We start from the raw sequence: 15,179 nt of genomic DNA, 5'->3' as shown, positions 1-15,179 counted from the left end.
ACTTTTTCTTTTCTGCACCGCCAGAATACTCGCCATTAGAAAACCTGTAATGCAATCGCTAAAGGCAACACTGCGTAAATAAAACAAGAGTTTTCATATATAAGCACAGTCAATGACAAAGGCACCGATCGAATCAATAAGAAATACAGCTATGTTGACTAAACTTGACTGCACTTAAAAATCACGCGTCTGGATCTATGTCTCTTTCTGCTAATATAATGGACACATTGTATTTTCTATGAGATGTATGTTGTTTTGGAGAAAAGTGTTTGCTAAATGAATACATGTAAATGTAATGTTACGGCAGCAATGAGCGTTACATTTATACTGCATTTACATTTATTCATTCAGCTGATGTTTTTTACCAAAGCGACTTAGTGTTAATCTACTTACAATTAACAATAACCCATTTATACAGCTGGGTTATTTTACTGGGCAGTACCTTGCTCAAGGGTACTACAGCCAGAGCAGGGATTCGAACGTACAACCTTTATGTCCAAAAGGAGCAGCTGTAAGTGCCATGCTACCAGCTTAGTGCTCAGAACTGCAGATATTACAGTATATAAATGCAGATGTGACATCCAGGTGTCGGGACCCAAAAATAATAAGGTTAATGTGACAGCCACTGTAAAAGCCAAGGACTACCTGTAGCACCAAGAATCGCCACAATGAGCCCTTGCAGAGCTGCTGAGGTTCTGTATGTACAACAAGTGGAAGTATATAACCCAATGTACAGAGATGGGAGTGCAATAAGACCTACACAGGCTCATGTGATCAGGGGTTAGTGTGGGCACAGTTCTGGGTGTAGGGGGGCTCACCTCTAGCCTCATGCGTTTGCCCCTGCGGGTGGGGACGCCACTCTCTGCCGATAGAGCCGCCTGCCGCTGCGCCAGGTCATGGGGCTTGTATTCGGCATCACTGATGTCGCCGGGCAGGGCAGCCACCTGGACACACAAACCAACACCATTTATGCACAGCAACCAAAAGCAGCTACTGTCAATATAGGGCATATAAACATGCAACTCATGCGTACTCATCATACTCATTCAGCAGCAAACAAATGATAAGGAACTTGACTATTCTTATGACAGCTCTGGTCCACTATCTAGGACCATCTACTCAAAGGTAAATACAAATAAAGTGCAGCGTATAAGACCGGGTATGGTAAGATAAACCCCTTTACAGCACACATAATGAATGTGGTATAAGACGACAACACTAAAGTAACAAAGTATGTATAAACTGGAATTAAATTCAATAAATACTATTCAAACAGCACAATTACAGAACAGGAGCAAAATAACACAAAATAGAAATAGCTGTAACATACATATAAAGATGTTACATATATATCCTGATCCTAATATTAATTAGTGCGACCAATAAACAGGTGATGCTAATAAATAACAGGATCAGGATATATATTATTACATAGACAAAGACTGGAGTCTTAGTGCCCATTCAAGCGTGCCATGGATTATGATGTGCATACCAAATACTCCCTTATTAACACCCCCACCCTATTTAACGCCCCCCCCCCCCCCCCCCGGCTATTTTGGGAAGGGGGGGGATCACTCACCCGTTATGACTAAGTCCGTCACTGTTTTACTGTATCCATATCAGTGAAGGCAAATATAAACTTTAAAACTTTTTAAAAGTCCGTCAAACTTTTAAACACTAACTGAATACGCATACATGTATATACAGTTCAATGTCCGGGGCTATCATAATCGGAACACATGTCCTCGGAACCACTGTCAATATCACTGTGTTCCGACAAAATGACCTTGTTTTCTGCCACCGCGTTTTCTAACACACCTGCTGTCCAATGTCAACATCGTCCTGAGAAAACCCTTCGAACTCAGAATCCTCTTGTTCTTCGCACCAACTGCAGGAATAAATGGTCTTCAGAGCCATCGAGCGCTGACATAATGCCAGACTTCTTAAACTATTTGCGTATAATTTCTGGTGTTATAAATAATAAATAATTTGGGAATATATTTTACCGTATAGATCCAAAACTGAAGACCGATTTTACCGATTTTTGACCTGTATTTAACGCCCCCCCCCCCCCTTCTCAAAATGTAACGCCCCTGGGGCGTTAATTAGAGAATATTCGGTATTTATGTATTGTGCAGGGTAGTGTAATACAAAACTGTGCATTACAGTCATACTTTACCAGCAGTCCAATTTGTGTTTTGCGAGCAACGAGATGAGCAATGAGGAGGCGAACGTACCTTATCAGGATCTGCAGCAGCCACTGAATGCATCATCTTGGAGGCCAGATCGGGCACCTACCACGAGACACACCTTACACGGTTAGATCACTTCAGCAACACGTGTCTCTGGTGAAACCAACAGAAATCCCACAGCGCAGTCCGAATGTTTCCATCTGTAGGCTGCAGCACTCTTACCGACAACAGTGAACTCCTTTTAACATACAGTCCTTCACAACAACCGCACACATAACATCACAGTAAATTCGCAATGACCACACATTTTTAAAATAAATATATATATATTTTCAATAAATAAGTTAATTAATTTATAGATAAAATCAACAAAGTGGAAGAAGGTCTTTTTTAACATAAATTTTCTATTTTATGATAAATGCAGATTCGGTATGAAAGTATTAGAATTCTGCACCATCTTCTGAAATTGTACCATGATCATTACTAATTTCCCTTGAACGGTCGGGCTTCTTTAAAATCACTTAAGTGATGTCCATGTGTGCAAATCTCAACAAATGATAAACGCTTTCTTTACATATACAGGCAGTCCCTGGATAACGGACAAGTTCCGTTCCTAAATCTATCTTTAAGTTGGATTTGTGCGTACGGCGGAACATTTCGGTACTGTGGGTATCTAACGTCAGTTTGTCAAATGTTTGTCTTAGTATATAGTACAGGCGGTCCCCAATTTACGATGGTTCAACTTACGATTTTTTCAACTTTATGATGGTGAGCTGGCGATAGACGTTTAGTAGAAATTGTACTTTGAATTTTGATTTTTTCCCGGGCAACCAATATGTGGTGCGATGCTCTCTCGCGATGCTGGGCAGCGGCAGCGATCCGCATCTCCCAGTCTACCATGCAGTGGTGTGAATTAGGTGTATCAAATGCATTTTCGACTTATGATACTTTCGACTTCTGATGGATTTCGCGGAACATAACCCATCGTAAATCAGTGACCACCTGTACACGGTATACCTTTCTATGCATAAAAAACATTAAAGAAACACTTCTGGATATACTGAAACAGCTTTAATATAAGAATACAGTAATAATAATACAATGAAATGATGTAACGATAATTCTGATAACAATAATAATAATCATAATAAATGTCACTACAGTATTTACAATAGAGAGTGTAGGGAGGACAGGGTGTGTGTGTGTATAAAAAACAAAAACTTTGTTTGCTTTTCCAGTGTTAGTTGGTGTTTACCTTTTTCCAATCACTTTATTATTTCCACTTTAGTTCCAATCGTGATTGTTTTCCTTTTCTTGGATGCATCACATTTATACTTTGGTGCCATGGTTAGGAGGGTATAAACAAAAAAATTAAAGACTAATACAGTAACACACGAGACACTGTTAAAAGCAACGTGGTCCGACTGAAAAGAAGGAAGTCCTCATCCTACCTCGGACTCATGTGCCCATGAGCCGACGAACCGCTGTAGATGTTTTGGTGCGCGTCGCAAAGTAGCGCCAGTTTGTTATTACGAATCACTGTATGTAACTCACGGGGAGTGGTTCATAACTACAGGTTGCACGCATGTCGGATGTTCGTAATCCGAGGGATGCCTGTAATAAGATGACTATTGTGTAAAATAATTTAATGACTCGTGCCCTGTACATGATACATTGCATTGAGCGTTAGCTATACTTTGAGAATCCTACCAGTAAGAAATGTAATCCCTGGTGTTGTAGAAACACTGCGTCTGTCACACGTTAGAGACACCACGTACTCCATGCGTGTATTTAATTTTATATCAAATAAAGCAATGCACAATGGGCGCGGTCAGCTAGCATTAGCCAGGCACCATCTGCTCGTGGCGGGACACGGGGGGGGCTGGGGAGCCACGGGGAGGGGGCTTACCCACCAGAAGGTTGGCTCCACTCTGAAACAGGCTGTACGGGTAGAGGATCCTCTCGTAGTGTGAGCGCAGGTGAGAGCCGATGGCTTTGCCAGGAGCAAAGCCCATCTTCACCGCTATCTTGGTCCATCGCCTTTCACGGCACACTGTCTCAAAGCCACCTTCTTCGGCCACCAGCTGGAAATGAACAACACACAGAATACAGTATTCTCTCATCTTTCGAAGACAACGCGTTCCTGAGAAACCCTACATAATACAAACCCCCGTAATTCAACAGTGTTATTGCCCTTTGGCTTCAATGGTGAAAATCGTAGTCTGTTCCTGAGCCACGATTTATGCTAAAAAAAAAAAAAAAAAAAACCCATCAAATCCCAGTTAAATGGACACATTTATTTAACTGACACTTTTCTCCAAAGCAATTTACAATGTTAAACCACTTAAAATAATTTATTCATTTATACAGCAGGTTAATTTTTACTGGAACAATTTGGGGTAAGTACTTGGCTCAAGCTGATACCCATACCCAGCTGAAAGTGGGCGGCGAACCTGCAACCTTTGGGTTCAAACATGGAACTCTAACCACTATGCTAGCAGTTGCCTCCCAGGCAGTTTCCTTTCATTACTTACTCCATACTACTTTACAGCTTTATTAATAATACACTGCATGACTGTCTACCGGCACTCACTCAGTTCCTAGATTCTGTACGCTTAAAAACACAGAATATATTGGGTTTTTAGGTATTGTCAACCTTTAATGAGATAAAAACAGGAGAAAAAGAGATGTATGGAAACAACGCTAATGAATTCACACTCACTAAACCAGCTGATATGGTGTCTCAGCGCCTGGGATGCTCACTCTGTGTAGGGAGTTTGCATGTTCTCTCTGGTTTTCATCCAAAGACATGCTTCAGGTGAATGGATGACCCTAAATTCCCGGTATTGTGTGTGCGTGTGGCTGTTACCTTGCTCTACTGTAAATAGGTGAATAGCTATAGAGTTTAATGTAATGTATCCAAGAATATAAATACTAAGATTAAAAAGTAATAGAAATGCAAACCACCATTAATATGAGATTTTAAAAATACAGAAGATCCCCAGCTTATGAACACAACTGGGACTGGAGTCTGTTCACAACTGCTTATCACTATAAATAAAAGTTACTTTTATTTCTTCATGGGCTACATTCTGTAAAAAATCTCACACACATTTATGCAGGATCACTGTGTTCCAGAGCCTTTCCTGGAAACACACGGTGTGAATTAGGGAACACCATGGATGGAATGAGAGTCTACTGCAAGATTTTTCTTAACGTGAAACTGCATATGCAACGTTTATCAACATCTGGCCACTTTCAGTTTGCTTTATTATTTATACAATTACTGAAAAAATAATAAGAGATGTACCTCTTTATCTAGAGGTAAAGTTATGTAAACATTTTGGATATGGTCATTAAAATACTCAAGACGTTTCATAATTAAATTTTTATTAACCTCACGTTAATTTAAAATGTAAATTTAAAATGACTGAAAACAAACGTCTTGGATGTTCTCAGCTCAGCAAATGAGGGGTGTAGTGTGTTCAGATGTTTTTTTGGTCTGCCTGAGCAACTGAATACAGAGCAGAATGAATGAGACGAAACATGCCCTTCGCCGAGTACGGAAATGGTTACCAGTGTAAAGGGAGCTCAAACATGCCTTGGGGTCTTTGAATTTCCATGTGAATTAGGAATTCGTGAAACACCAAATAAATTACAGCTGAAACTTAATACTGGAGTGATTAAATCAACTGATTGAAATTTGTACTCAAAAGTACTCACTTATCACTGATCAATCTTTAATTTTTTACTGTATGTTATAAACTTGTGTATGATAATGTAAATACATTTCACTTGCTGATGTTACTTTTCATAATTTCATTATTCCCTCTAATATATTGTGAGTCACTTCTTGTTCTTTACTTTTACTTATTCTTTGATTCTTCTTTATTATATTATAAACCATATCTCCTGTATGTACTTTTTCCTGTATGCCTGAGAGACAGCCTGCTGCAGAGTTGTAGAATACAAAACACCTCTGTAACTTGGTACTTTTCCACAGAACTAGGGATAGGAGGCTACAAGACCTTGATTATCTTTTGCTCCAAGAACATACTGATAGGCAAATTTCGGGCAGTATTAAAAAAATGGAACTGAGATATGCTGGACCACAACGCAAGTGGAAGCATGCAGGACACATGGGCATACGTCCTTCGCAAATGTGTGCAGATCTGTGATGGAGAACATGTAGTGAGAACTGTAATAAACCAGCTTTTGAAGCTTTCATGCACTTCTTGAAACTGCAAAAAACCTGGAACTGAAAAAGGCTCAGTTCATGTAACACACCTTATAGCAGACTTGGGCATTTTACGGCCCCAGGCCGCATCCAGCCATTTGGCTGTCCGGCCCGCGAGAGATCAATCGGAAATTAGAAATATACTGTAAATAAGTGTACACCATGCACAGAATACAACCGCATTGCTTTTATTTTGAAAGTGATGGCTATTTTTTTTCAATTTACGTATGTGTGTGAGTGCCGTAACGAGAAGGATCGAGGACATCGGTTGCGGGAAATCTGGAGCTTCAGCTGCAAAACAAAGCGGACAATTTTAACTTTTTCTCCTTGGCTTTGATGAGAGCTGTGATGTCCGCAACACAGCCCAGTTACTCGTCTTTGTACGTGGGATAACGAAGGGAAGTTTAAGGTTACGGAGGAGCTGGCAGCAATGCGGTCAATGAAAGAGACGACAGGCACGGAGTGATTTGTTCATGGAAGTAAAATGCGTACTTGGACAAGCTGGGACTGAAATGGGACAAACTGGCAGGCGTTACAACGGATGGTTGTCCAAATCTGACGGGGAAAACGTCTGACTTTTGAAGCAGATGCAGGATAAAGTGACTGAAATTAACCCAGAAACTGGTATTTTTACATTGTATTATATCAGGAGGTGTTGTAAGTCAGTGTAAAAATTAACCATGTTATTGATGTTGTAACTAAAATAGTTAAACTCATCAGGGCATGAGCATTGAATCAGAGATAGTTTGTTGCACTTTTCTTTTTCCCCCTGCAGTGTGGATAATACACCCAGCGATGTTCAGCTCAAACTCATTGACCTGCAGTCTGATACACTAGTGGCAGAGCACTTTTAGTCAGTATCACTGCTGGATTTTTACTCTTCTCTCAAAGAGGAGAACTTTCCACACATGAGGAGGCATGCTCAGAAGATGTTTGTTCTCTTTGGATCTACCTACATATGTGGACAAACATTCTCAGTGATGAAGTTCAACCAATCCAGATACAGATCCTCTCTCACTCATGATCACCTGTCAGCTGTCCTTCGCATATCCACCTCAGACATTCAACCAGACTTCAGTACACTTGTTCAAACCCAAGACAGACTGGATTTTTCTCACTGAACACGAAAAAAGAACCAAAAAACATCAAAAGCACTTATTGCTTTTTGTATAAAGTTAATTAATTGTTGGTCTTTAACATACTGCAAAACATACACATTTTCAGTATTGTTTTTGTGAAGGTTAAAAATATGTTATGTTAAAAATGAAATGAAATAGTGGTGTAATGATTGGTTTTTCTACTACTTTTTACTGCTATATTTGACCTATTCCACATTTTCATACCCTTATCGTAACATGTATTCTTACGCATAGCAGCTAATCAAAACCATACAATTTACTGCTTTTTATGAAGCGATAAAATTAGTATTGATCAGAATTAAGTTCAGCCTATTGGTTCGGCCCTCCACAACAGTCCCAGTTTCTCATGTGGCCCCTTGGGAAAATTAATTGCCCACCTCTGGTATATGCAGTCAGTCGTTAGGCGAAACATCATTAAGTGACGCATGACTGTACTAGTGGAATTTTTGTTTGTGCTCTCCAGGTGTGGGCCCCTACAATCACCACCAGCATTAACCCCACTAGTAATGGCCCTGCCAACAAATCCATCCAACGCAGGGGTTTGTCAGAGCCAAGACTCAGCATGACTGCATTACAGCCATTCCTCTCAAAGGTCTTTCTACAAACTGCCAGTCATTCCATATACACTCTGAAGCCACTTTATTAGGTACAACTAGCTAGTAATGGCTTGGCCCTTCTGAATTTAGCAAAAAGGTGCTGGACACATTCTACAGGGATCTTAATGCAGTTTCACACAATTTTTGCAGCTTTTTTGGCAGATCATTGATTCTGCTACATCATGTTTATCCTCATCTCAAAGATGCTCTAGTGGAGAGGTGAGGACTGTACAGTTCATTGGGGAAAAGGCACTGTCAAGTTTGTGAAAGCATCCTGAGATGATGTATATTTTGTCACAGGACACATGGACACATCATCCTGATGGAAGCAACAGTTTGAGAAAGGCTGCACTTGATCAAAAACATTGCTTTGGTAACTTTCCACATTCAAATGATGCTCAGTTGGTACTTAAAAAAAAAAAAAAAAAAAAAAAAAAAAAATTTTTTTTAAAAATCTCCATAGCATTACACCTCCACCACCAGTCTATAACAGCCAGGCATACCTAAAAAAGTCGCCTGGGAAGTATATTTTTTCTGTTCACCTAGCAAACCTAACCAAGATAACCAAGTGCTAGATTACTACAATGGCTTGCAATCTGGGAGTCTCCAGTGACATGTTTCAAACCACTATCAGAGAACTGCCAGGTCTGGTTTGATAATTAGGCAAACCTAAGTAAACGGAAATTTGGAGGGGGTGCAAATTTTGCTAATAACGTAAAAAACTTTACGGCAAAAAATTTTTAAAAAAATCTTGTTTGATAACAGTTTTACGAGAAAACTGGACATCTGCTACCTTATATATTATGTAAATATAACACGTCTGTCCCATGTCTTTCAAATGTTGCCACTTTGTAGGTAATATTTTCTATTAAACAATCTATGCAGTAAATACTACGCATCTACTATTTGTCCTCTTAAACATAAGGTTGAAAATAAGTTTCGTTTTCAGTTGTATAAATTTGTGTTCTGTGCATACTATATACTGTTTGCATATGTGGTATCATAAGATTTAAAAATAAAACTTTCAAATTTTATTTTCCCCTTCTTCATGATCAGTATGTATCTATATTTTTGTTGTGATATATGTGTACTTAATAATTAACTTACAGAAGTCTAAAGGATGTTGGACTGATTATTACTAGGGCCACTGAAGTACCAACACAGAGCAAATGTGGAGTGGAGAAGAGGCCCAGATATATAGATCTACTGACCACTGACCCTAGTGGACCAAAAGCACCCACCCGGAACAACAGGTACAGGTCCAAGAGCTTTCGCTCAACGTGAGGGATCTTCAGAGTGCAGCCCTGTAGCTCCCAGAACTTGGCAATCTTGTCCAGAAAGTTGAGCTTCACTCGGGTTTGGGCCTTGACAGGAAATGGGAACAAATCAATACATTATGAAGAAGCCAACCAGCTTGACTTCATGAGGGCGAAAACATTTTATAAAACTGAGGTGGGCAGTCACACTCTGGAAAGACCATGGTGTCTCAGGGTTCGCAAGGAGTTATAGTAGTAAACATAACAATTTGGAGATGTGAATCGTTTACCATCTGTACCGTCGTCCAGTCATAGGTTAATTTTTACCCGCAGAAGCCTGGTAAAGCTCTTTTGCCCTCAAGCAATGGTATTAATTAACCAGTTAGGTTCTAGGGTTTCAGAGACAGACCCTGCACACTTCGTAGCCCATAAGTGTCCCTTGATGTAGCCTTCTATCCAAAATGGCATTTCCTTACACACCCCCCCCCTTACAATAAGGCCTGAAGAACATAGTGTGAAAAATTAACGTACCTCCAATTCATTAAGCCTTTGGATCCGCGGCGTGAAGTGAAGTTTGTCCACATCGCACGCAAAAGGTGGCTGCCAGTCCTACAAGAAGAAGGTACAAGTTTGAGAGCAGTCAGAAAGCCCCATCGATAACACCTGATGCCTGAATGCTGGTCCCAGTCAAGCTAGTCCTGCTCGCAGTCATTCGCCCAGGGTCCCGCCGTGAATTTTAACAATCTGGGGCAATGTATTAAGAGACCAGGTGCAAGCAAGGTACACAAGCAGGACCATTGCTCAGGGAATGCTCATACATGGGTAGTTTGTTTAGGAAGAACAATGAAGCTGTTCCGTTTAACCCCTGAAGTGCACACCATAATTCGTATCACTGTAAAAAGGACATGTTTTTACTGCTGTATCCAGCAGACACATTCACTGTAAGACTGCACTGATAATGTGGTATGTATCAAAGTTATGTAGAGGAAAAAAAAAAAATGATATATTCATTTGGAGTATCACACACTACACATATTTGTTGCTAATATACAGCTAGTTTCACTTCTCTACTCATTAGTACTCAAATACACGTATATACATTCTCACAAATAAGTGCTGGATCTGTGTAATGTCTGTTATACATTAAGTGTTTGAAGCGGCACACACACACACGTCAAATTCTATCTGTGTGTGAGCCTACTTGGCAAATAAAGTGTTACCTCTATTTTTTCAACTAACACTTCCAAGTGTGAAAAAGTCTTACACACACATGCAGAGCATAAATTCAATAGAAGAAAAACTTCATTGAGCATGTTTTAAATAACAGTGACATAGCACCCCTCCCCCCCCCCCCCCCCCCCCCCACACACACACACCCTGACTGAGATCCTGTAAAGAAGCATTTATGACACTTAGCATTCCTTTCTATCACACCTGGAGAATTTGGGCATTTGGGGACACGTAGATGAAGTGGAAAGCGTTCTGAGGGCACACAGTTCACACAGGTGTGTGCCACGGTTACAGGGACTTATGCATCACTGGTGAATTTACGGAACAGCGACACAGCACACGAAACGAAAAACCACATATTCTACCCAAACCTGACCAGCCCTGCCACCAGGAAAAAAACAGTAATAGTACACAGAATCAATGTTTATGAAAAGACGTGGACACAAATGCAAGAGAAAAAACTTTACACGAGAGAACACACATGAGGTGTGGGCGGCATGGTGACACAGCGAGTAGCGCTACTGTCTCATAGAGCCTGGGTGGTGCAAGAGAATATGGGTTCGATCCTTGCTCAGCCTGTGTGGTGTTTGCATGTTCTCTCTGTGGGGGTTTCTTCTAGGTACTCTGGTTTCCTCCCACAGTCCAAAGACATGCTGTTCAGAGTCACACACTGATGTATGGATGAGTGACCCATTGTAAGTAGTGTATCTAGCAGTGTAAGTGACTAAGGTGTGTGGCCTAATAACACTACATAGAGTTCATTGTAAGTTGCTTTGGAGAAAAGCGCCTGCTAAGTGAATAAATGTAAATGAGAGAGGGGGGTTTGTGGGGGGGGCACACGGCCCTCCCAGGAGATGACTGGCATAGCAGTGTATTCAGCTGTAATATTCACATGGAAATGTACAGTCCTGCATTTCTTCTTTAAAATAAAATAAAAAACAGGGGCCACCCACCATAAAGCTCCCAGAACGCAAGTGAAATTGGCCTAAGATTCGATGTCTGTCTGAGAGCCATGCAGTAGGTGTGTGGAGTAAGGGCTGTTTCGTGGCGGGCGTGTGTGCGCGTGTGGCCCGAGCATGTGAAACATGCCGTGGGGCGTCCGGCCGCACCGAGAACGGCAATAAACCCACCGACCACACGTGTGTACACTTCAGCAGCGGTTGCTAAGATACCATCTCCACTCCATGGCTCATCTTGAAGAATCACTGTCCAATTGTCTCCTGCTCAAGATGCACCGTTACTCTGCTTATTAGCACGATTCTGACACCCTTCCAGAGTCACACTCGTATGCAGAAGGCGGGGACACAACATTCTCGCTGAGGCCTCGTGGCTGCTTCCTGTGTAGCTCCAGTGGACACACACGCATCTAGAGCGGGGCACTCCGGTGACCCGGGTTCACCTGCACAATGCACCTGACTTTCAACCCTTGCACTTCCTGCACTCAGAAGGGGAAAAAAACCTGAAAGCTTGTGAAATAACTGTCATCAGTGTGTGAACACCCACCCACCCACACACACACCAGGATCCACAGTAAGTGAAATCCACAAGCAAAGACCTGAAGTGCAAGTGCGAGTGTGTCCATTCTGGGACAGGAACATAGATCCATAGACAGGAACATAGAACATCTATTTCTTGTGGGGTCAAACAGAGCCAGCAAGCAGAGTGCTGATTAGTCTGAAGGATCTGGGTTCGAGTGCCTCCTCCTGCTGTAGAACCCTTCAGTAGGTACTTACCCTGAATGCACAGAGTATGTGTACGGTGTAGGGGACTTGAACAAAGGAGTTATATGAAAATATAAGATAAATCAAGGTTGATTATCATTAATAATAATAATAATAAATAATCAGCCTTGTGTGCACTGCATTTTCAGAGAACAGCAGGCAGCCCCCCCCCAAGGGTGCGCGTTCCTTCACGATGGGGTGTCACCCACGGTGCGACCTCAGGAGCCACCCGTGCGTGTGTTACTCTTCCCGGAGAGACAACCACCGGACGAAAAAGAGATGTATCTCGAGACGTCGTCGTCAGCACTCCAACTTCTGAAATATGCGGAACATCGACACCTGGCGCAGAGGTGAGCACGAGCGCGTGTGTATCTGTGTGTTGTTGACCAGAGCGTCGTCATAAGGAGATTATATTGATGGGACTAATTCATGTGAGTATTATTCATGCGCGTGCCCGCCGGGCGCTGCGCTCGTGCCCGTAGAGAAGAGAGGAGGAGGAGAGAGGAGGAGGAGGGGAGCGGGGGGTTGCGTACTTCTGGGTCCCTCGCGGACCTCCAGGGAGCGCGCCTGTCCACCACCGCTGTGCACGCGGGGACTGGTCAGTGGTCGCGTGGTCGCCTGTTAGCCAGCAGCCCTCACTCAATGTACCAGTTGTGCGCGCGCGCGCGCACGCACACATACACACACCGAGTCCAAGCCGCCATATTGAAAACTTTTATTTTTAAATGGGCGAAGAAGCGGCGCGGGAGCTCGAGGGCGCGCACTCACCGGCGGCGGGCGAACCTTGCAGATGCCCGTTTTCTCGGCGATCGGCCGGATCTTGTTAATGAACGCGTACGGGTCCGCGAACTCCTCCCAGCTCGGCTCGAACACCGGGCACTCGGGCGGCGGAACGAACTCGTCGGGCCGCGGATGGCTCATCGCGGCGGCGCTGACACGGGCGGCGCGGTCCCGGACGGGCGGGCGGGCAGGCAGGCGGTCGGTCGCTCGCTCGCTCCCTCGGTCCGTCCGTCCAAACGGTATCAGCGATGTGCGTCCCCGAGGGGGGATCTCGGCGGCGACAGCTCCCCTTCAACTCAAACAATCGGCAGACACAAAGTCAAGCGCACGCGCGCACGCACGCACGCGCACACACACACAGACCGCGGCCTCGGACACATCCGCCTCGCAAAGTAGAAACCTCTTCACATCTCTCCCCCCCCCCCATTTTTACAACTATATTTTACAAAGAGTTGCATTTCTAATCTTATCGCTCCAACAGAATTAATTTTCTCAAAAAAGATTTGCGCCCCCAGTCTGCGGTACATTTAAAGTTAATTTCCGTAATCAAGTCGTCAGACGCGAGCCACTTGGAATTATTTTTTAAAGAAATAAATACTTTTCTCACAGTTCTACATACTTATATAAGGTAATTTTGTTTTCTTGTTGTGGCAAACTATACTATAAAATATGGTGTGACCCAGATGAACGAATAATCCCTGGGAGGGATATATGTGCGCGCGCCCGTATTTACCACACCGCAAATGTCTCATCGTCGCCACACTTAAACGCGTTACTTGAACCCCCGCTTCCTCTCGTTGCCTGTATCTACGTCAAATATCATGTTTTATTAACTATTTCAGAAGAGTGTAGCAGAAACGCCGCTCTTTGTCTGGGGGAATCAGGCTCAGCGTTGCGTCACTTGCATAGTGTGTCCGCAGCGAGAACACACACCGCTAACGGCACATCTGCTGCGCCGAAACGGCCCAAAAACCCTGTCCGTCCTTTTCAGGGACCAAGTAAGACACGTTTCGGCCCGCCCACTTCAACATTGTCTAGAGTTTCCGCACTGTGCTTTAAAAACACCGATATACACACGAGTTTATGTTGGTGGAAACTGTACACTCCTCTCCTTTAATTGAACACAGCCATTGAAACGCGCGCGCGCGCACGCACGCACGCACCTCGAGATAATCTGAATATCATCGCATATTGTTTACTTCGCGGATGGATATACTCCAGGTGATAGGCAGCTTCAGAATGACCGGGACTTGATCTTTAAATAGACTCTGTGGAGCTTCTGATTGGTCTGCACTTCCGCGAAAGTCGCGCTGGCAGCGGAGGGCGGAGCTTGTGCGTCGTCAAGGAGGCGCGCAGTACGTGAATATGAACATGTTCCGGAGGAGGTACAATATGTTTGTGGGAATTATTGAGACGTATAAGCTGCTTATGTGGTTCGGTGGACTGCACTGTCTGTCTTAGTAGCTGAGTGAAAATAGGTCGCATATCGCTAAATGACACGATCATGTAGGTCCTCGGATCGCATTCGGTCCTCTTCATTCCAACCTCTTCTCCCGCCTGCCTGGAACCCACTTCTGCGCTGTTTCTTGTATTTTTAAATAATTTGTTTTTCCAAACACATGTGTGACACATCTCATCATGTATGATATCAACATTTGTTGATGCCAAGTTGCAAGTCAATTCATAATCACTGACTGTATGGATGGCTCTTTGTGCTCCTTTTCATTCCAACCCCTGTTCTGCTGTTGCTAAATATTTGCACTACATCTGACTGATGTCGTACACTATTTCCTAAATGCACTGTACACTATTTCCTAAATATGGAAAAATGTCTTTCGCTGGCCTATTTTTGTATAAACATAGCTACCAAACCTTTTTCACTGTTACTATAGAACAGGGTCCATTTTCTTCTACTGTTAAGTTTTTTTTCTTGTGAAAAGTTCAATATTTCTGGATCTGTCTTCTAAAGTAGTATTAATATCCATTCCATTTCAGTAACGGCTTGTCCTGAGCAGGGTCACGGTGGCG

The 15,179-nt window shown here is 42.9% G+C and overlaps 1 protein-coding gene and 1 long non-coding RNA gene across 6 annotated transcripts in view; one reads left to right on the top strand and one right to left on the bottom strand.

Moving 5' to 3' along the window:
• LOC108928121 (lysine-specific demethylase 5B-B-like) overlaps positions 1-14,356 on the bottom strand; it is a 33,239-nt gene extending 18,883 nt beyond the window's left edge. For all 4 annotated transcript variants that reach the window (XM_029249065.1, XM_029249066.1, XM_029249067.1 and 1 more), the window contains exons 1-6: positions 13,140-14,356; positions 9,952-10,029; positions 9,406-9,528; positions 4,106-4,276; positions 2,238-2,294; positions 819-944 (exon numbers count right to left, since the gene is read on the bottom strand). In XM_029249065.1, coding sequence (XP_029104898.1) covers positions 819-944; positions 2,238-2,294; positions 4,106-4,276; positions 9,406-9,528; positions 9,952-10,029; positions 13,140-13,292 — 708 coding nt within the window. In that variant the 5' untranslated portion in view covers positions 13,293-14,356. The remainder of the gene's footprint in view (positions 1-818; positions 945-2,237; positions 2,295-4,105; positions 4,277-9,405; positions 9,529-9,951; positions 10,030-13,139) is intronic.
• LOC114909489 (uncharacterized) lies at positions 12,203-15,179 on the top strand. Of its 2 annotated transcripts, none has more exons than XR_003797324.1 (3): positions 12,203-12,371; positions 12,521-12,721; positions 15,147-15,179. It is a non-coding gene; the product is annotated as an uncharacterized LOC114909489 (long non-coding RNA). The 2 variants fall into 2 exon arrangements; XR_003797325.1 differs by having other exon boundaries at positions 12,203-12,375.

The sequence above is a fragment of the Scleropages formosus genome, chromosome 25, assembly GCF_900964775.1.
Source record: "Scleropages formosus chromosome 25, fSclFor1.1, whole genome shotgun sequence".
In the NCBI taxonomy this organism is placed as follows: domain Eukaryota; kingdom Metazoa; phylum Chordata; class Actinopteri; order Osteoglossiformes; family Osteoglossidae; genus Scleropages; species Scleropages formosus.
This window is presented reverse-complemented; position numbering and strand designations above follow the sequence as displayed.